Raw genomic sequence first — 20,667 nt, 5'->3', positions numbered from 1 at the left:
ACCCCATTCTTTGTTCAAGGCCTAGTAACCTAGTGAGCGAACTACTGAGGGCAATTCATTTTCTCACGACCTGAGCAGCGATTACCGCGCATAAAGGTTTTCGCGTCCCGCGCCAGGCGATACGCGAAACATTGCACTGTCACGAGTGCCGCCTCTCTGTTACTGTAAACACTCTCTGGTTGAGGGGAGGGGAAAAAAGGGGGGGGGGGGGGTGCTTCTACTCGCCACACTGGGTCGATAATCATGCCAGCAGCAGCCTAGAGCTATCGATCTCCCACTCGTCGTAAGAAACATGTGGCTGGAGATTCCCGCAATACCGGCGACACTGCGGATGGGTGTCGCTAAGTACAATTGCCCACCCCACGCGAGGGTTCGAGATCTTCTTTATTTCATTTCCCCCAGTTCTTGCAGTATGTCTCTTTCTTGTTCTTTACATTAAATGACTCTGATCGTGTTGACGTGTTTCTTTTTACCCAAACTGAACCCACCCTTCGTCAAACACACATTAGGGGGCTCTCATTCAATAGGTCCTAGGTTCGAATCTGGATAGCGACGGAAAATTTTCCACTCTAAAATTGTCTCCTTTAACATCCCTTTCTGCTACATATCCTGCTGTCTGCTTTTGTCTTCTCTTTCTGTCCCCACCCCCTCACCTCCTCTGCCTTCTCCTCTGAGCTCCTGGCTCTTTCTGCAGCCTTTGTAGTGTTACTCCTTGGCTCCTTCTTACTGCTGTCTTCAGCCACACCCCTGATCTCATGATATTAAACGAGGACACATAGCCTTATCGGATAAGGGCGAAAAATCTCGGAGGTCCCTTTGTAGTCTAAAATCGTATGCTTCGGCCGCCACCCGAGCAAAATTCAAAATTTCCTACCAACTAAAAATGTTTATATGTCCCGCGCGCTCATATGACCGTATGCAGTTGCGAGCGCCGTAAAACCCACAAAAAACCCACATAAAAAACAAACAAAACAAAAACAAAAACAGCAAACCCAAACACATTTGTAGCTTCAGCTCTATTATCACACCTTTCCGAATAACAAAGGAACACAATTTTGTCATCTACTCACGCTCTGATGGAAAACTTTACAGCGTACCGAAGAGAAGGACAAGGATTTAGAGTGTTGTCAGATAACCAGACATACTTTATGCAGATAATGCAGCTGTTGTAATTCACTTTGACAAAAAACTGCAAAATGCGATCTACATCCTTTCAGCTGCGTGGGAAACGGGTTTGAAGACCTGCAGGAAAAGACGCAAGTTTACTTTTGAGGAGAACCTTCAGGGCAACCAGGAATCTCTCTTGGAAGTGAAAGACTAGAAGTTTTAGGGTACTCCTCAGGCGTATAAGCCTACAGGTCCAACTGTCAAAAGCACGCACACTCTTGATCAAGAGTTAAAAACACCAGACCCTGCAACGTTTCCACTATTTTGGGTGGACTAGCAAAGAAAGTTTGGTTCAATGGTAATTGAGATCCCAATGCAAGATCAAGGTATAAGTTTTCCGGACATGCATTCTGAACTTTCTGATGTATGCCAGCGAGACCTGATTTACACCAAGAGAAAACGCTCAACAGTCAACAGCTTTAACACAACAAGAGGCCCTGGGTATGGTATTGGCTAACGCGTGTACAGACTCTGTAAGGTCTATCACGAGGCAGGACCTCTGAATTGAACGTCCATTGCGGGCATTATTTCTCTGACAGGTGGATGGGCATGATTCCCAGACGAACAGGTGTTTCACGGGGCAGGCATTAAAACTTACATTAAAGACATTCCACCAGCAGATATCAGAATTAGAGGACGTGGTATTGACCCAATAACCATTCTGTAACGGGTATTTGCACGTGGAATTTTGTCAGTTCGCAATACATCATAATGTATTAGGGAGATGCTTGCAGGCCGATTACCGCTTAGTTGCACTACCCTCTCCTGCCTCTATGCCCAGCCCTTTTTTAAGGATGTGGATGTCAATGCGATTGGAAACGACCACAATATTAAGGGTTTGGAATCACTGCACGGCTTTGGAACTTTTAAATAGTTTTACTTAAAATTGTTCGGTATGAGATACATCATGCATTCACGATAGGCCTATAATTATACTATATATGTTGCTGTGGATAGGCTAGGCTACCATGGAATAATAATTTATGTAATATGCTCTGCTTTGATTTTTTTTCTTCTGAAATATATTTTTCTGAGTCAGTTTTCTTGCTATTTAGGTAAAGTACATGTAATGCGTTACTATAGCATCACCTCTCAACCCCCCCCCCCCCTAAACTCCCACCAACGCCCCTCTCCCCCCAAACCCAAACAAAACATAACAAAACAAAATAAAACGAACAAACAAACGAGCAACCCCTCCCCCAAAGAACCCCAACAAATAGAACAACACAAGCAAAACAAAAATGGAACCCCAAACAACAACAACAACAGCAACAGCAACATCGGGAACAACAGAACCCCCCTGACACAAAATCATCAAACGGAATGATGAAGCACATAGGGCACCTATCAGCCAGATGCACGATCACTGAGCAAAGCCTGTTATCTCCCAAAAGAAAACCCGCGGGGAACCTGGCTCCAATAACACCCCTACAAGAAAAAAGAAAAAAAAAAGAAAGAAAAAAAACAACCTTCATGAAACATTAACATATTTAGGTCTTTCATCTTCAACATGACCTTCTGCTTAGCGGACGGCAGTTTTTCAGGTCACCCGAAGGAGGCGGTAACCCTGGCTAGAAACACTCTTCTCAGGGTCGCGACAGACGAATTATTGACTGTTGCTATCTAAATCTAAGCCCGCCTGCTACATAAGCACGCGCGCGCGCGCGCGCACACACACACACACACACACACACACACTCACACACACCACCACCACCACCACCACCTACAACAACAACAACAAAATACAACGCTGTCCCTCGACCTCAAATTTGCGCATAATCATGCCAGACTTGCTGAAATATCAAGTTGCACCGCACTGCACTTCAACAATAGGCCTAGTGCACGAACGAAACGTCTTCCGTTCTTTATTTCCCATAGGCCTAACGCCATCGTGATCCTCCTTGTCTGTCTCGACATTTCTTGGCGCATGGTAGGTCTGCAGAGGTAGGCAAAGGCTACAACCTGTCAGTTTCTTCCATCTACAAACGTCCCACTGGAGTGATAGATCTACCCCTTTATTTGGAACTTTGGCAAAGTGTTACTTTGTTTCGTTCTTTGGTATAAATCTAATAGGGGAGTAAGGTGGATCATCTGTGTGCCATTTTGACCTTATTCTGTAACGATTTCCTTGCCTATCTGTCTGACCCAACCATAACGGTTAGGCATTGCATTGACAAATCCGAAGGGATACAAGCAGGGGCGAAGGCTGACTTGTTTGACAGGGTAATCAAAGTGAAATGGGACCAGATATGGCCTGTAGATATCACACTACAAGAATCTTACTCGAGGCGGCGACTCAGAGTTGTGAAGGAAAACAAATCCGGAATTCATATTGTATGTTCAACCGCCAAAATAATCGGGAAAGTATCTTATTAAATATCAGTTCCCACTAAAATTAAACTTAACTTTAGATGTGAATACATAAACACAAAGCAAAGAAGCAGAGATGTCAGTACTAGATCTATATGTTAAAGATCTACCAGTGAGTCTAACTCTTTGGTAGAACATGACAATTATTATTTTTTAAATTTCACATTTGGCTGTTTTTGTTAGCCTTTCGCGGCCAAGAGCTGGTGTCATAATCGAGGTCACGATCTGATTATAGGACGGTAAAAAGTCGAGGAAAAAAACCAAGCACAAGCAGCAGTCAAGAGATTATTAAGAGTTAGTTCCCCTCACATTTGTGAGGTAGACTCGACCAGTGTTAGTTAGCTTACTTAATCAGGGCTTGTGATTGATTTTAACTGTGGCCCCAAAGGGGTGAACAGGGTATATGTGGCAATGAAACAGCTTTGACTGCCATGCACATGTTCCCTTCAACTCTATTCCAGCCTCACTTTAAGCTTACACTTAATCAAAGCTTGCGACTGCTTATGGAGTGGCCCGAGAGGGGTGAGGAGGCTATTTCTGTGGCCGTGAAACTGTTTTGAATGTTAGGCATACTGTTCGTTGTTGGTTACGAACGTCTTTTTACATTTAATTTATGAGGTTTACGTTTAAGGATGAATTTGACAGCGACAATGTTTCAAAATTAGAAAGGGAAGCAGTGATTATTTGATTATATAGACACTTCGCCCCTGGATACAAGTAGACTCTACTAAAACCACTGTCCGAAAGCACATACTTATAGTATAGGCATACACACTTACATTTACGGGGTGCCTTGATAGTCGAAACAGACTTTGTGCTGTTGAGGCTAGAGAGGTGAGCAGAGTCGTAAGCCCGATTCCCCGTTTGGACTTCTCTGTTGACATCAACCCCTTGGCACTCATATGACTTTATGCAGTTGCGATCACCGTAAAACCTTACTAAAACAAAACAGAGTCTAGTCTTTGGGACTTACGGCCCAGACTGTAGTACCGTGCCGTAGACCGCCGTGCTGTGGGCTAGTAAGATTTTGTCCAAGACGCAGAAAGTTGCCAAAAAAGTTGCCATTAATTTTCAAGATTTCAACTCTCTGTTACGATGTATATAGATCTATATAGATCTAGATAGATCTAGATCTAGATCTAGATCTAGATCTAGATCTAGATCTAGATCTAGACCTAATATCTATATATAGCGATATGTTGATAGAGATAACTTAATCTAAAACACCAAAATTCTTCCTCTGTTTTAAGCATCCAGAATATCATTTGTAGACACACAGAGTGTAAAAACGTGAAAAATAAAGGTTTCACAACAGAATGAAATTTTTAAAAAAGCAAGTAATCAACCATAACAATTAACAAATAATGGCGTGTGTCAACCCATCCATGGACTGGCCGTTTTAACCCTGAAGACGTGTAATTCAAGAAAAAAGTACAGGATCTAACATGTGGACCATGGAATCACACACAAGGGGCCTGCCAGAGTCAGTATTCGGTTTCGGTAGAGACACACTCTAAAATAACACTTTTATAAAAACAAAAAGGTTGGAACAACATTACGCTAGAGCTATATAAATACAAAAACATGGAAAAACAACACATCAGAACAATAACAAGAAAGAATAGTAAACAATACCAAATCTTAGTACTTCCCGATGAAAACCAAAATGAAAGTTCTGAAGTGCTATGTTTAGTCAACCCTTCTATATTATGGCCGTGAATGCTGGACAATCACTAAAGACAGTGAAAATAAAATAGAAGCAACAGAAATGTGGTTTCTTATGAGACTGCTAAGAGTATCGTGGAAGGAAAATAAATCAATGAGGTAGTACTTGATGAAACCCACGTGGGACGCTCAATGTTAAAAACAATCAGGAAACGACAAATGCAGTTTTTGGGACACCTGAATAGACATAGAGTAATTTGACCACTTGCGGCCACGAGCGAACATTCCCCCCTAGCTAGCACTGTTTCTGCACTAAGAGATTCCCAACTTGATTTTCGAGGAGAAAAAAGCCGCAGGAAGGGTCCTGACCTGGCCGGGAATTTAAAGACTTCAAGTATAGAGTGCAGTGTGTGTTTTCTGCACAACTTCGGCGTACCACTTGACGGCCGGCAGCCCTGTGTGCGGCCGACGACGAGCCAACGATGCGGCCGCCTGACTTAGGTGCGGCCGAATCCATACCCGTTATGCGGCCAGGCCGTTAAACAAGCTTCAAACACTTGAAAACATGACAAACAATGAATGAATCAATAACAAACGCATAAGGTGCAATTTGAAATATGGTAGGCCTACTTTCAACTTGAATGAGATTCAACAGACTCTTGATCAGAGCATGCAAACGAAATGGAAATCAGTGACTCAGAATGCAAACGGGAACGTTCAAAATTAAAGAATGGTACATAGATCTACAACTTAAACGAGATTCAATCTACTTTTGACCAGAGCATGCAAACAAAATGGAAATCAATGACAGCGTAGATCTAGATCTATGCAAAAAAGTGCAAGGATGGTAGATCTAGATCTAGATTTCGTATACTCTTGATAAGAGCAGAACGGACAAGTCTCACGTCTCTGGCCTCAAGGTACGATCTCCACCGTCATGCTGACCAAGTGAATCCCCGCTCTCCTCTTTCACAGTGTCTGGCCTTCCTTCCTCTTAAGGCAATGCCTGCATTTCTTTTCCAGTTCCAACCATGTTCCAGTCCTCCACCTCTTCTTCATTCATCTCACGCATAGCATATTATTATTCTCTTTCTACTCCAAGTTCAACGACTGGTCTTTTGTTCCCATCTCCTTCACTCTCAAGGATGTCTTCTCTTTCTGTTTCTTCTACTTCAACCACATGTCTTTTGTTTCCTATTTCCTTCATTGTCAGCAGCAACACTGTTTTATTTCTCTCCGTCTGTGGTCCGACTCTTGATCCTTCATCAAGTTCAAGCGTTTCATTGTCCAAGTGTCATCTCTGTGGAGTTTCATGTCTTTCCACAACCCCCACTTCAGCAAACATGGATTCCTCAGTCGAACATTCTTCTCCAATGAAATCTTCCAACTGCAGGTCATCTTCATCAAACAGTATCATTTCACTTTCATTGATAGCTGCACTTGTACATGTATCATAGTCTGAATCGCTCAACCTCTTCTTGGATTTGTTTCCTTTCACGGGCCAACCCGTCATAGCACTCGTCCCATAATGCCGACGCCAGGTGGGACAGCTACTAGATCTAGATTGCCAGTTTTTTAGTCTTAGGTATGACTTCTTTTCTTTTGCTTCTTCTTATTCTCCGTCCCCTTCTCCTCGGCTAGTCTTCTCTCTTCTTGCATCTTCTTTCTATTTTCTTTCTCCACTTTGCTTCTTCTGCTCCCCTCGCTGTTTTTCTCTTTCTTTTCCCGTCTTCCATTTCTCCTCTTCCATTTTGGCTTTACTCTGTCCACTTTTCTAATTTCCATCTCTGCTTTCCTTTTGATCTTTCTCTCCTTGTTGATTAAAGAGTCAATGAATTCTTGTCCCCTGAGGAGCAATGGAAGGTTTTCCAGCGATGTCTTTCTCTTGCCGCAATTATTCCTGCGTTGCAAAGTAGGAAGAATGAAGGAATGTTTCAGTCTCAGATTGACTTGGCATCTCCCCATCCCTTCACTGACTGCTTGTTACACATTGTCTAAAGCTTCTTTTGTCCCCTTCGGTTTCCCACTCATTTTGAGACTTGCTTGGGAAAACACATTTTTTGGATAGATTAGAGTTCACTCCATGCCATACTTGAGTTTTTGTTTGAGTTGGCCTTTAACATCTCTAATGAAAACCAGTAGGTCATTTAGGCAAATTAACGTGCTGTTACCCTGGGATATGAAATGTAACAGAACTTATTATCCCATCTAGTCACAGTGTACTAACACCGGGCAAACCCATCATAGCACTCGTCCCATAATGCCGACGCCAGGTGGGACAGCTACTAGATCTAGATTGCCAGTTTTTTTAGTCTTAGGTATGACCTGGTCGGGAATTGAACCCACGATCTTCCATTCCCGAGAAGGACGCCATACCACTAGGCCACTGAGATCGGTGCCGTGCTTGAAAATATCTTATTGCTTTGTTACCAGTGGATCTACATCTAGCTTTATTAAGTGGACAAAAAGCTTTGCAAACAGCCTACCTCTATCAAGAACAAAGTCTAGATTCTATCTCAAGACTTTAGCCTTAATTTGACCAGGGCTATCTATCATTTTGGACTCTGGCCGCGGCCAGGACCTCTACTGTAAAGCCCGTCCTCGGTGCGACCGATTCGACCGCATGTGGACCCACATGAAAAATTACCCTGCCCTGGCTGCGTCCGTCGACGTTTCTCCGAAAGTTTACGTTTGAGCAATATTTATACAATGTTAGGCTTAAAAACATGCATTTTAAAACACAGAAACCACACTTAGTTGACAAAATAATAATATTTAGGTTGTGGTAAGAGCTAATGAAAAAAAATTTCTGGGTTGAAAAGTTCAAACTCGCATCACGTGTGTCGGAACAGCGGGAAAGACCGGAAATGAAAGTGAACGCATTGGCAGACCCAAGAGAAGCTAGCCTACAGTGGTTTATTCAAAGCCTTACAGCAACTGGAATGTGAGTTATGAGAACTGGCCGCACACCAGCAGTGGCCGAGACGGGGTCAAGCTACTCTAAGGGTCTTGAACATCTAGCCCTCACTGGCAAAATTGAGGGCAAACGAGGCAGGGGTAGGCCCAGAACAACATACCCAGGGAACCTAAACAAATGGGTAACAGGGAAAGATCAGGGAAACGTAGCTTTTTTGAGAGCATCCGAGCAAAGGAATGAATGGAGAACCATGATCGCCGATGATGATGACATAAGTACTAACGAATAAGGATATTTGCCATCAAATCCGTGGACGACCATAAGACGATCGATACATTTGTATAGTATGAAAAAAAAACACTGCGCTCGTCGTACCAAAATGCTGCACAAAAGACTGCAATTTTGGGACTGTTACTAATACTATCTAAGCATATTGTACACCGATCCAGTAAATTATGGTGACACGAATGATAGCAGCAATAACATCGACGACAACAACAGTAGCGACAGTTGTACAGCAATGAAATTATAATAGCAGCAGCAGTAACAGCAATATCTATATCACAACCACCATAACTTATATTACAGCGAAGACAAACGTAGTACAATACCGGTGTAGCAACAAGAGTACCAGCAACAACAGCAAGTCTAGTGGGGGTTGCAGCAATGGCAATAACAGTGACACAGCAACAGCAGCGGCTACATCACTTTCTCTGTTGGTACATTGTTTGTACATGTGTACTTCGTGTTTTCTAATAGCCTACTTTCATTGACATGATCTTCAGAAACATCATCCCGCCAATCTTCTTTAGCCGCATTCAAGTTCAATTGAAGCTGAAGAAGTTGGAAAATGGCTCGTTCAACCTGCTCCTCTCTGGCTGAGAAGCCTTTCTGTCCACCTTCGCCAATGTCAGGTAGGTGGTGTGCAAACAAACTAAAATGTTCACTTAAACGGGGAATTACTGACACATGCTCAGTCATGTGACAGTCCTCTTCCTGCCCTTTCTCCTCATCGACATTAACATCATCAAGTGATGTAATGATGACGATAAAACAGATCATTATAAATGGTTCTCAACAAACCTATTGTCTCTGGAATTCATGGAAAAAGAATTAATGAGTGCTGGGTGTTGACTGGTAACAACAAAATTGTTTATTTTCAGTACTGTACATCATATTATATTCATAGTACACTGCACGTAAAATGCGTTTATTGTGCCTATTATAACCCCTTTTGGGTATTTCTTGTGGAATAGAATAATATGGACTTCTAATAGTGAAGGCGAACACACCATCTGTAAAACTGTGATGCCATCATGGCAATGTAGCTTAAACTGTTGTATGAATCTGAAACTGAAATGGAATACTGCGTCTAGCATATCATATCAATAATTTATAATCTGATACAATGAACAGAGATGCTTCTCAAGAAAAGCCAACAGCTTCCGCCCCCTCCCCCCTCCAAGAAATAGCAGAAATCCCAGGACCCAGCCGCGCAGGTTTGTCCTCCGGCTATTTTCGGTAACTAGGCCCTAATGAATGCTCTACCTCATTTGACCTTAACAGGACATGAACCTTCATCACGACATTGCAAGAAGAAAATGGCGAAGGATCCAAGGAGAGCGATCGACGACGACGACTTAGATGAGGTAAGAGGATTATAATCCTGCTCGAAAATCTGTTTTTGTGTGCGTATTTGGTAATTCGTGCATTGAGATAAAAACTCTCTCGTTTGAAAGGTACAAGTACATATAGGACTCTTGTATGCGTCCCTCTTTACGAGGCTGCATTGAAAGAGAAAGTAGACTTTTGTCACTGCGCCGGTCACTGCCTCTCTATGACTTTGTCGAAAACAACAGAACAACAGCACACGTGCTTATGCTACAACGCTGGATCTAGATATCTAGTTTTGCAAAAAATATAGAGCAGAAAATACCAGTCTTATCAATAAACCCTTTGTAGAACATTGGGGAGGACTTCTGTAAGGCCACCTCAGAATAGTGCAGGCGAGTCTTGTGGCTATTCTCACCCGGTGCGCGTTCACCAAATTTTGCGTTCACCCTAAACCACAGAATTCTACACTGTGATAACAGAAAAATTGTAGAATTCTGTGCCGTGAACAAACATTCCATTACAACTGTAGCCTACTAAAAGCGTACAATTTTGTCTGTGGGCAGTGGAGAGAGAAAGAGAGAGAGGAGTAGCGCGAGAATTTCCGGGCAAAACAAAATGGCGACCCGCGTAGTTCGGCTCGATTCGAAAAGTTAAATAGCCGTAGCATCTTTGTAGACAACCAAATTTATTTACTTTTGTGTTTTAACATCATTTTTTAACTTTGTTTTTGGTCAATTTGATCCTCCACACCGATAGACAGTATTCAGAAAGAGACGGAGAGAGAGCAGAGAAGAGGGGAGGAATTGATCTTGCGAGAACTTCCGGGCGGGTGAGAATAGCCACTTTCCTTCTGTAAACGAGCGACCGCTATGAGTATGAGTCTTTAGTTTATGAGTACATGAACTATGAGACAGAGAGAGAGTTGAATAGAGAGGGATGGCCAGCTATTCGGACTCGAGTCCAAATATAATTTTTTATCCATTCAGACTTGAGTCTGAATATGGTACTTATCTATTCTGACTCGGGTCCGAAAAAAATGTTTTATTTACTCAGACTCAGCTTCTAAGCGAGTTATGTGAGTGTGTAAGGAGGTTGGTTAACATTTGGGCCTATCGAAGTGGCTAGCCGTACTTAATGACGGCTAGACTTCCAGTCTAGCTGTACTTTAGTCGGCTAGCCGTACTTAATACTTGCGGCTTGCTGCAGCCCGTCAGCCAGGCGCTAGTGGTGCTCTGATTGTCTGTGGTAGGCTAGTGGTGAATATTGTGTGTTAGGCCTATGATTCCAGTTTTAGCAGTTCGGAAACTTCTGAAACAGTGTTGTAAATATATGAAGCTTAACTCACTTGCGACTGGGCCCTTTCACCAGTCACAAGCGTTGAAGACTGGCGTTTTTGGGGGTATTTCAATAAATCACCACAACTCTCAGAATTACCCTATTGTAATTACTTTTTGACACAGTTAAGTAACATTCAAGCTTAATCTAATACAAAAAACTAAAGTTGTCTAGATTTAAGTCTAGATCTAGATCTAGATCTAGTCTAATACTTTAATTTGTATGATTTTTAAAAAATTGGCATGAATTTGATTTTCTGAAAAATTTCCAGAGACGTGGCAAGTAGAATGAAATTCACTGCAACAACAAAAATAAAAGTTCAAAGTGTTCTGGTTTGATTTGTATCCATGTGTGAGTGTTTGGTGAAAATATAAAAGCTGGCATGTGCATTGATTCAGACCCATATATTGAATTACATGAGACAGATGTACGGCACGACGTTGTGATTTCGTTGCGCGAAAAACAACACCGGTACTAGTGCTAGATCTAGCCCTAGAACTACGACTCGGGCCGTGTTCGGGTACATATCCAGGATACTAACTATTAGACACATCATATTCTGAGACACTAGAACTAGTAAAACGTACAGAAGTATAGAAAACGGCAAAATTATGTGATTCTTGTTCATGCGACTTCTTCGACCGTTACTACGACGCGACTGTCGGATTACTATCAGCTGTATAGAAGAAGAAAAGCGCGAGTTCCGGTCTGTTCAACCCCAGTTGGGGTCACTGTCCTTCACCTTCAATAACTTAAAAATTCCCGGCCCCAGAGATATGAAACGAAATCTAAGTAGCTCAGGCTTGGCCAAACAAGGGTACGAGGCAGGTCTCGCGATCCGTGCGTGATTTGTAGAGCGGAAAAAAAATTTCCAAAGTTGGTTACGCAGGGCTTGTGAGACCCGTTGCGAGCGTCGCGGCGGGGGTCACGCAACTGTTGTGTGAACCGTCTGAAGTGAGTTAATCTACTCAATCTTGTTGAGAGTTGTGATGGCCGAATGGACAACGTGTTTGCGTATGAAGTCTTTGAGCGTGGGTTCGAGTTCCAGGTTCGGAAGGTTTTTGTTTTTTTTTCTTTTCTCCTCCCTTCTCCTCCCGACTGACCAAATATTTTTTTCCATAATTATAATTTGTTGTTTTATAGTTTTTATTGTTGTGATGAAGCCTGCACATTCAGCTCTTTTCGATTATTGCTTCTTCTAGCAATTATAGGCAAAGTGTTCCGTTGCAGCCTTACTTCTGTTAATAATAATGGTAGCGTCAATTGCCACCGAGTGACGCGGTGGCAATTGACAAAAATTGACTTTTTGTCAATTGCCACTGAGTGAAGCGGTGTCAAGTCTGAAAACAACACTAGATCTTTAGCATTATACATAATGTGTGTCCAATATGTCAATTTGTTCTCAACTAATTTATTTGGATGAGCATCTAGTCTCGAGCTACGGTACCAACTTGGCGTGTTTTCAATGAGACGTATTTAGATCTAGGCTAGCCTTAGCCTACACTTTGGTGTAGAACCACACAGGCAATTCTAGAAGTAGGCCTAGAAGGTCACAAACACACAAACTCAAGCAGAAATTCACATTATATCTGGGAACATAAATTGGGGGACGGGGGTCAGGAAAAGACACACACACACACACATTGGAATACCCATTTTTCAAAAACATTTCTTACTACTTCCTTTCTTCTCATGCAATATACATTAATGCACACACACACACATGCACACGCACACACACACACACACACACACATGCAATATACATTAATGCACACATGCACACGCACACACACACGCACACGCACACGCACACACACACACACACACACTCACACACACACACACACACACACACACACACACACACACACACACACACACACACACACACACAGAGGTGTGCGTAAGCGGAAGTTCACGAACACAAACACCGAGCACACATACTCACCAATGCAAAAGAGCTCTAATTTATTCGGTGGCAATTGACACTACTTTTAATAATTATGTGAGCCTGAACTCATTTATCCTCATCCACTGGGAGTCCCTGTGGATGACTTCATCATTTGTATTTAGGCCTAGTTTTTTTAAAATCTGGTTTTCTCACAAGGCTCTGTGTAACATTCCTGCTTTGAAGTGAATAGATTTGATTATTACCAAGAACAGTAGTAGGGCAGGAATTTGGCTTTATTGATTATCATTGCATAGGCTAGTTCAGAGTAGCTAATTCAAAATGTCGTTACCACAGTGTGTGCAGTGCTGAAGTAGAGACTACTATACTTGTATTTGCCCCTGTTGCCTTGATGTAAAGTTTTAAGTTCACATAAATTTGTTGGTATTTGTTGTACGCTTGAAAACATCACCATCTGCTTTTACAGTCAGTGTTTGTGCTGTTTCATCATATAATAGGCATCTTGGTGAAGTCAGTCGCTCGTCAAAATAATGAAAATCAAGAAACTGGCCTTTTTCCGTAGGTTTAGGAATTTTTATCGAATTTTTGTTTTTTGGCTCAACACCTTTCATGCCCATTATGAAACACTTTTTTGTGTGGATTTTACTGAAAAATGTTGATTAAAGGCCTAAAACATGTACATATTTGTTTCCGCGGACTCCCAAGCTAAGGAAATAACCCAACTTTGGCAGCCATTTTCTCACTAATTTTAGCTCTCAAACAAGATGACCTCCGCTCCTTCATTCGCAAATTTTTATAAATAACTCGACTTGTATTCAAGATAAATGATATTTTTTTTCATCCTAAGCAAGACAAATGAACAAGCTGTAAGGCAATATCAATAACTCTACTTGCCCCAAAATTGGCAAGAGCCTGATTCCACCACGTCGTGACACATATTTATAAATACTCTCTTGGAAATCAATTGCAGACATACAGTGGGTCCCACTATGAACCAGTCTCAGAAATAACAGGATATGGCTAAAGCAAGCTGGTAATAAATCCCGTAGTCCTTGTTCTTAAAATGTATAGTAAAAAGTTCTTTTAAAGCAGACATTTGGACAGACATGCTCAGCTACAGTGGTCCAATCATCGACAAAATCTCTAAACAACTGGACAAGAAAACATAAAGAAGCAAATGAAGCAAAACAACTAACATTGTGAACTGCCCTTATGTGACCCATGGTAGGCCTGAGTTGATTGCAAACATTTAGTAATGTGTCATACTGTGAGGGGAGGGAAGGGAAAGCAGGATGCACTTTGGTGTTGATACAAATCCAGTCAGTGACTTACTGAGACCTTGGTCTGGCACTATATCATCATTGTCTCCTCGTGGGGTGGCGAGACTTGTATTGGGAATAAATGATTGATTGAAAAGAATGCACTGACCCATAGATCTATCGCAAATATGTGAGGCATCATGGTAAAGTCAGGCACTCATCAAAATGATAAAATCGAAGAAACAGGTATTTTTCCACCAGTTTGGCAATTTTACTAATTTTAGTCAAATTTTTGTTTTTTGGCTCCACACTTTTGTGTCCGCACCAAAACGCATTTCTATGTGAATATGACTGAAAAACATTTCAGTAATTTTTCAGTTTTGAGAGACTCACAAGCTGTTGAAGTTACCGAAATTTGGCGGCTATTCTCTCACGAATTTTATCACTGAAAATAGGCAACCCCACCTCCTTCAATCGCAAATAACTCGACTTCCATTCATGATAGATGGGTATTTTTTTCATTGAAAGCAAGGCAAATGAATAAGCTTTTAGGTGATACGGATAACTCCACATGCCAAAAAACTGATGAGCGCCTGATTACACCACGTCGTGACACTTACACGTGTATTGTGTTCCTTTTGCCAACTGTGGTAACTATCCGATTTTGCGAAGTTGTAAAGCACACAGAGCCTAGATATCATGAGATAAATTCAATTAGTATTAAATATTATTACCATTGCATCTCCAGCGATATCTAGTCAACCTCAATGAGACTTTGATACTTAAAAAACAAGTAGAAGTGAGGAGAAAAAAAGCACTGGAAAAGAAGGGAGGAATAACTGATAAATTGGCAGTGGGTAGATCTAAATGTATGTAATAGAAACGATTCCAGTCATTAAATATTAGTTACAGTGTATGTAAATTTGATCCCTGCCTATAACAGGATTCGACTCTAAAAGTGACATTATGTCGGTCCCATCGGTCCTGTTATTGCTAGGGCCCATTGTAATTTTATTTCTTAGTATGCTGTTGAAACTTACTGTTGACCTTCAATCTGTTTTCAGGATGAGTCTCTGGCAGAAAGGCTCATGGGCCTGTCAGAAATGTTCCCACAAAGTGTTCGCAAGACTTGCTCGACTGCCGGTGTCTGCCTGGTGTCCTTAACAAAAGGTGGATATTGGTTGATGCGGAATGCCCTTTGGATTGTCAGCTCTTCTGCAGTCATCCTGGCTCTTCCTGTCATTTTTGAATCAGAGAGAGCCCAGCAGCACGAGGAACAACTTCAACAGCAAAGACAGGTCTGTCTGAGTAGTGAAGTTGTTGTAGGTGTAGCAGCAGCTGTACATCTGAAAACCTGTGGTAACTTAGGGATGGAGGGTTTGTAGCCTTCAGTGAGCTGTGTTTTTTGTAAGGCTGCAAAGGGTACTGAAGCTAACTCTCAGTAGAATTGTTGGCCTAACTTGCAGTTTTTCTTCACTGCACGTAAAATTGGTCACCCAAGAGATTGCTTCTGTTGCTTTTGAGTGAAGCAGTTTAATTTTGATATTGGGTTGTCTTAAGGTTAAATGTCACATCTGGACATATTATCTGCACTCTCAACTCAGTCACTGCTAATACTTGCACTGTCAGTTTCTGTTTCTTCATTTACCTCATTTACTGACCCGCAGTTGGTATTGGCAGTTCTGGAAAGGGAAGGCATGCTATTTAATATCTGTTTAAATTAGCAGTTTGTCTCTTGACCCCTCAGTGTTGCTTCTGTGGGTTTTTTGGGGGGTTTGGTAAGTTACAACGCATATTTTTTAGATCTGGCACTGTTTTGCAATTTTTAGGTTGAATTTACACATCATTTAACCTCTCAATGAAAAGGGGTTCATTTCTACGAGTTCTGCTATTGAACAAGGCATGCCAGATGGTCACAAAAGTGGCCTAGAATACTTAACCAATTATTCTGTTAAGAAGGGTAAACATAACATGCCTTTGAGGTTGCTTTATATACTTCCTCAACCAGTGGCTCAAGTTATTCTGAGTTACCTTTGTCCACATTTCACAAACAACTATACAAACAAAAGTATGACTACTATTGAAAATCTGTTTTCACGTCTATAAAACACAATAAAAAAATAATAGTGAGAATTTTAAGTGTCTCCTTTGAATAGTTATCTTATCTAACAGTGAATGTTGTAAAACACCCTTGAAATGCCAGCTGCCAGAGTCGGATTGGGATTTCAACTCTAGCAGTCAGTGAGTTGACTGTTGAAGACTTTCATGTTTTTCACCAGTAGAATTCATGCATGTGTGGTTGAAGTGGGTGGTGGGATGAGTATGCTATTGTTATATAATAATCTATGTTTTATTTTTGAAGATGTTGGTGAGATCTCTTTGCTAGTGGAGTAAGGTTACTAGTTGCCTTGGTGATGGTTAGTAGGTTTTGATATTTATTACAGTTGTCCACAAATTCTCGGATATCTTGAACATAATGCTCGGTCCCGTTTCATTCCCTATCCTATGTTTTCTTTAATTTGACTTCACGGATTTCCCGAACACTCAGAACACGCGACACTCGAATCTCGAGACTAATCCACTTTGCATTATCAACTAAAGACTCGACTTTACAGCCTTTCTGGCCGTGGGTAGGTGTTTCTTTGTTATTGTTACAGCCAAAACGTGGTCCTTGTGAGAGGCTGGAGGAAGGGGGGGGGATTGGGGAGTGATGCTGACGCAACCCATGACTGGCTCGCCACGTGTGCAATCATGCTGTGGAACGTGCGAGGTGCAGATGGCAAGAGGCGTAACTTTCTGTAAGCCTATGAAATGAGAGGAGAGGAACGACGTACGAGTAGGAGTCACCTGTGCACATGTGACATTTTCTCCTTTCCACTTTCACTTTTTTTATTCTTCTATCTTTCACTCCCTTAACACGTTCATTAAGGGAGCTAACCACGCTAATTGTTTTATTTTCTTTTTTTACCTCCCTTGATTTTCTCTATTTCTTTGTATTTGGGGCTTTCACGGTAGAGTTGTACCCCGGTAGTCAATACGCTCGTGCTCGCAAGCCCGAGTTCAAGTTACAAGCCTGAAGTCACTAGGTCAAATCACCAGCATGATAAGTTGAGTCTAGCCTAAGCTTCAAGTCCACACCAACTAGCAATCCGCGAAGCCACTCATGTCAGACCCCCTCATCCTCCCCACCCTGCTTGCTATCAGCGAAGCCACTTACGTCAGAAAAAGAGAGAGGGGAAGAGAGAGAGTGTCACTGCGCGGCGTAGAGCAGAAGTCTGCTCGATTAATCGAAGGCTTGCGAGCAGCGGACGGCCGTCAAGTCTCGAATCTCGCTTGCAGCACAGCAAGTCCCATGACTTGCTTTGTGTCCAGTGTCTTGCTTTGTGCCCTATGACTTGCTCGTAGCCCAGCAAGTCTCTTGGCTCCCATGATTTGCTTTGGCTCCTATGACATGCTCGCAACCTGGCAAACCACTTGCTGTGGAGCGAGCAGCCAGACAGCCCGCAGTGTGAACTCTGAACCGTGAAGGAAGGGAGAGGCTGTGCTTGTTGTTTTGGTGCAAGAAGTAGAGAGCCGAAGCTATTTTTAACTTCCCGCCGTTGATCAGCTGAGCGAGTGGATGAAGTGAGAGGAAGCGTGGTATTGTAGTAACAGAGACCTAGGTTTCTGGTGGTAATAAGTAGATTTAGAATACATTAGAATGGAACACTCCAGGAGTCATGATTGGCTTTTGTATCGTTTGTATGTATGTATGTAACCTATTTTGTAGATGTTTTACACTCACAATGAGATAATACCGGACATTTAGGAGACGGGCTAGGCCTACTTCAACCCAATGTTAGGGCCAACCTGGACTGAGAGGGAACAACACCCCAACAGAAAGACGGAGGTTCTCAGTAAAAATTTCTCCCCTTACGGGAATGGAACTGAGGTCTTTTGCGTCCGACGACAAAGCGCTTGGCCCGTGCACATAAAAAACCGCGGGCTATTGCATCGTGAGAATAGAAAATCCATTATTAATTTTTAAGTTAATTGAATAGAGCTTTTTCTTTTTTAAACCCGACTATGGAAAAAAGACAATCTTGCACTTTTGGTGCAAATCTTCTGTAATATGCATTGAGCTCACAGCCACGAGACGAGAGTTTCCAACATCACGACACTGTACAGCAACACTGTCCGCGAGTCACAACTCACCAGAAGTTCCCCCTAGTAGCGAGCGGGAGGCAAGCAAAGCACAAGCCTGCTCGCAAGCCTCTGGCGCAAGCCGTCCGCTGCTCGCAAGCCTTTGATTAATCGAGCAGACTCCAGCTCTATTTCATGGACATGACAAATTATGGAAATCTCGAACGCTATTTCGAATCCCGGACACATTCGAGTTACCCGTGTTTGACTGTATATATATCAATTACAGTCTAGACGCTCATAGCAAAATCAGTGGCATGCAGAAGTCTTTTCATTATGTACAAATGTTTTGTATGTGTTTTAAATGCAATGAATGCAGGCTATAAGAAAATAATATGTTCACTTAGTGTGTGTTTTACTATAATATGAGTGCCTGAATTATATGTGAGGCAACGTGGCGGAATCAGGCTCTCGTCAATTTGTGGGCATGTACAGTTATTGGTATCATCTTAAAGCATGTTCACTTGTCTTTACTTGGATGAAAAAAATATCAATTTATCTTGAATACAAGTCAAGATATTTGCAAATGAAGGAGTTTGGGATCACCAGTTTTCAGAGGTAAAACTAGTGAGAAAATGGCCGCCAAAGATTGGTTATAACCTTAGTTTAAGAGTCCGTGGTAACTGAAAATTTACATTTTTTGTGCCATTAATCAACGTTTTTATGAAAAATCCTCACAGAAATGAGTTCTTTAATGGGCATGAAAGGTGTTGAGCAAAAAAACAAAAATTTGATTAAAATTCACAAACCTGCGGAAAAATTCAGGTTTCTTCACTTTGATTATTTTGACGAGAGCCTGATTCCACCACGCTGCCTCACATATTGTTGGAAAAATTGACATTACTTTTTTATTGTTTTATTGTCCATTACACTTGCTATCATTTTTGTCTTTTTGATGATTTTTTCCCTCTGTACAGGTAATTAGAAGGATGCTTTTTTAAGGTTGTGCATGTACTTCTGTGTACCTGCCTGTCATTTTCTTACTTTTGTTAATTAACATTTGTGCTTTTACTATTTCTCAACAGGATAGGACCAGTGTTGTATAGAAGTGCTTGTGCCTGATTCATGATGTTGTTTTTTCTCTCTTCAGATTTTGCTAGGACCAAATGCAGCAGTGTCTGGGTCAGCAGCCAGCAACAACCTCCTGCCAGGCATGGGTATGATGCCCCCTCCCCCCGGTGCTGCGGCAAGGAAAGAGTAGTGCGACATGTGGCCAAGCTTACACTGCTGTCCTCTGCTCTCTTTCGGAGCAAATCCTCAGGATGCTTTCAGTTTGGACTATTGGTGAAAAGATATTCATCTGGTTTGAGAGGTTTGATGCACTGCACATCATGCAGTTTGAGCTGATGAAAAAAATAAAACTAATTTTTGTGATAATTTTTATTTTATTTTACAGATCACAGAGGTTGAAATGAAAATGGGTTATGGGGTGTGAAGTGCCTAAGAGCCCAGAGAATTGTTGGAAACAAACAAGAATTACATTATTTCAATAGATTTTGAGTACTAAAATACTTTTGTAGTGTTTATTAAAAGTATTAGGACAGCTTTACTGTTGTTTGTCATTTTTATGGTAAAACAGGTAAACATGAGTGTTTGACCTTGAAATAAACAATGTGAGAAAGAAGTTAAATGGCCACCCTGTTGCAGCAATGAATCAAACCCAGATTGCTCCGAAGTTTTAATAACTATCTCATGGAATGTATGTGAACAATATGTGTATGGGTGAGAGAAAGAGTGTGTGTCTGTCTGTGTTTTTATTTGAGTCTCATTTGGTTTTATACTGTCATCATGGGTTATGTGATTGCACTGTGCATGTTTTCTGCTTCCTTTGTGTGATATTAGAGTGGACAGGTGTTGAGGATGGTGGGTGTTATGCCTGAATGGGGAATGTTTCTTGCTAAATTAACACATCTTGGACAAGGCTGATACCTGAAAGAATGCAGATCCATTTTCAGCGAATGTTGTCATTTTCAGTGGTTGAATATGAAGGTGTTGAGGGAAATGAATAAAATCCAAAGGACATTTCTAATTTGGCTTTGTTTTCTTCTCTTTGTAGAATTATTGGTGGATGGTTGACGGGTGCTCTGGTGTGATTTGCTTCTTCTTTCCTATCAAACATCTATTGTCCTTATCTCCCCTTCTTCTTTTTTATGTTTATAACTCTTGTAACACCTCTAGTCTTCTGGCGCTCATATGACCTTTTGCAGTTGCGAGCGTCGTAAAACTTCTGCTTAAACTAAACA

The 20,667-nt window shown here is 41.7% G+C and overlaps 1 protein-coding gene across 3 annotated transcripts in view; it reads left to right on the top strand.

Moving 5' to 3' along the window:
- The window catches only part of LOC101854702 (mitochondrial import receptor subunit TOM22 homolog), a 23,020-nt gene extending 2,567 nt beyond the window's left edge, over positions 1-20,453 (top strand). Inside the window, exons 1-5 of one of the 3 annotated variants that reach the window (XM_005093773.3) lie at positions 3,042-3,100; positions 8,908-9,036; positions 9,689-9,771; positions 15,307-15,540; positions 19,515-20,453. In XM_005093773.3, the coding sequence (XP_005093830.1) occupies positions 8,973-9,036; positions 9,689-9,771; positions 15,307-15,540; positions 19,515-19,625 (492 nt within the window). In that variant the 5' untranslated portion in view covers positions 3,042-3,100; positions 8,908-8,972 and the 3' untranslated portion in view covers positions 19,626-20,453. Of the gene's footprint in view, positions 1-3,041; positions 3,115-8,907; positions 9,037-9,688; positions 9,772-15,306; positions 15,541-19,514 lie in introns of those variants that run through there. The other 2 variants (XM_005093774.3, XM_035968593.1) reach the window with 2 other exon arrangements.
- The last annotated feature ends 214 nt before the right edge of the window (positions 20,454-20,667 follow it).

Source organism: Aplysia californica, unplaced genomic scaffold, assembly GCF_000002075.1.
Source record: "Aplysia californica isolate F4 #8 unplaced genomic scaffold, AplCal3.0 scaffold00069, whole genome shotgun sequence".
Lineage (NCBI taxonomy): Eukaryota > Metazoa > Mollusca > Gastropoda > Aplysiida > Aplysiidae > Aplysia > Aplysia californica.
This window is presented reverse-complemented; position numbering and strand designations above follow the sequence as displayed.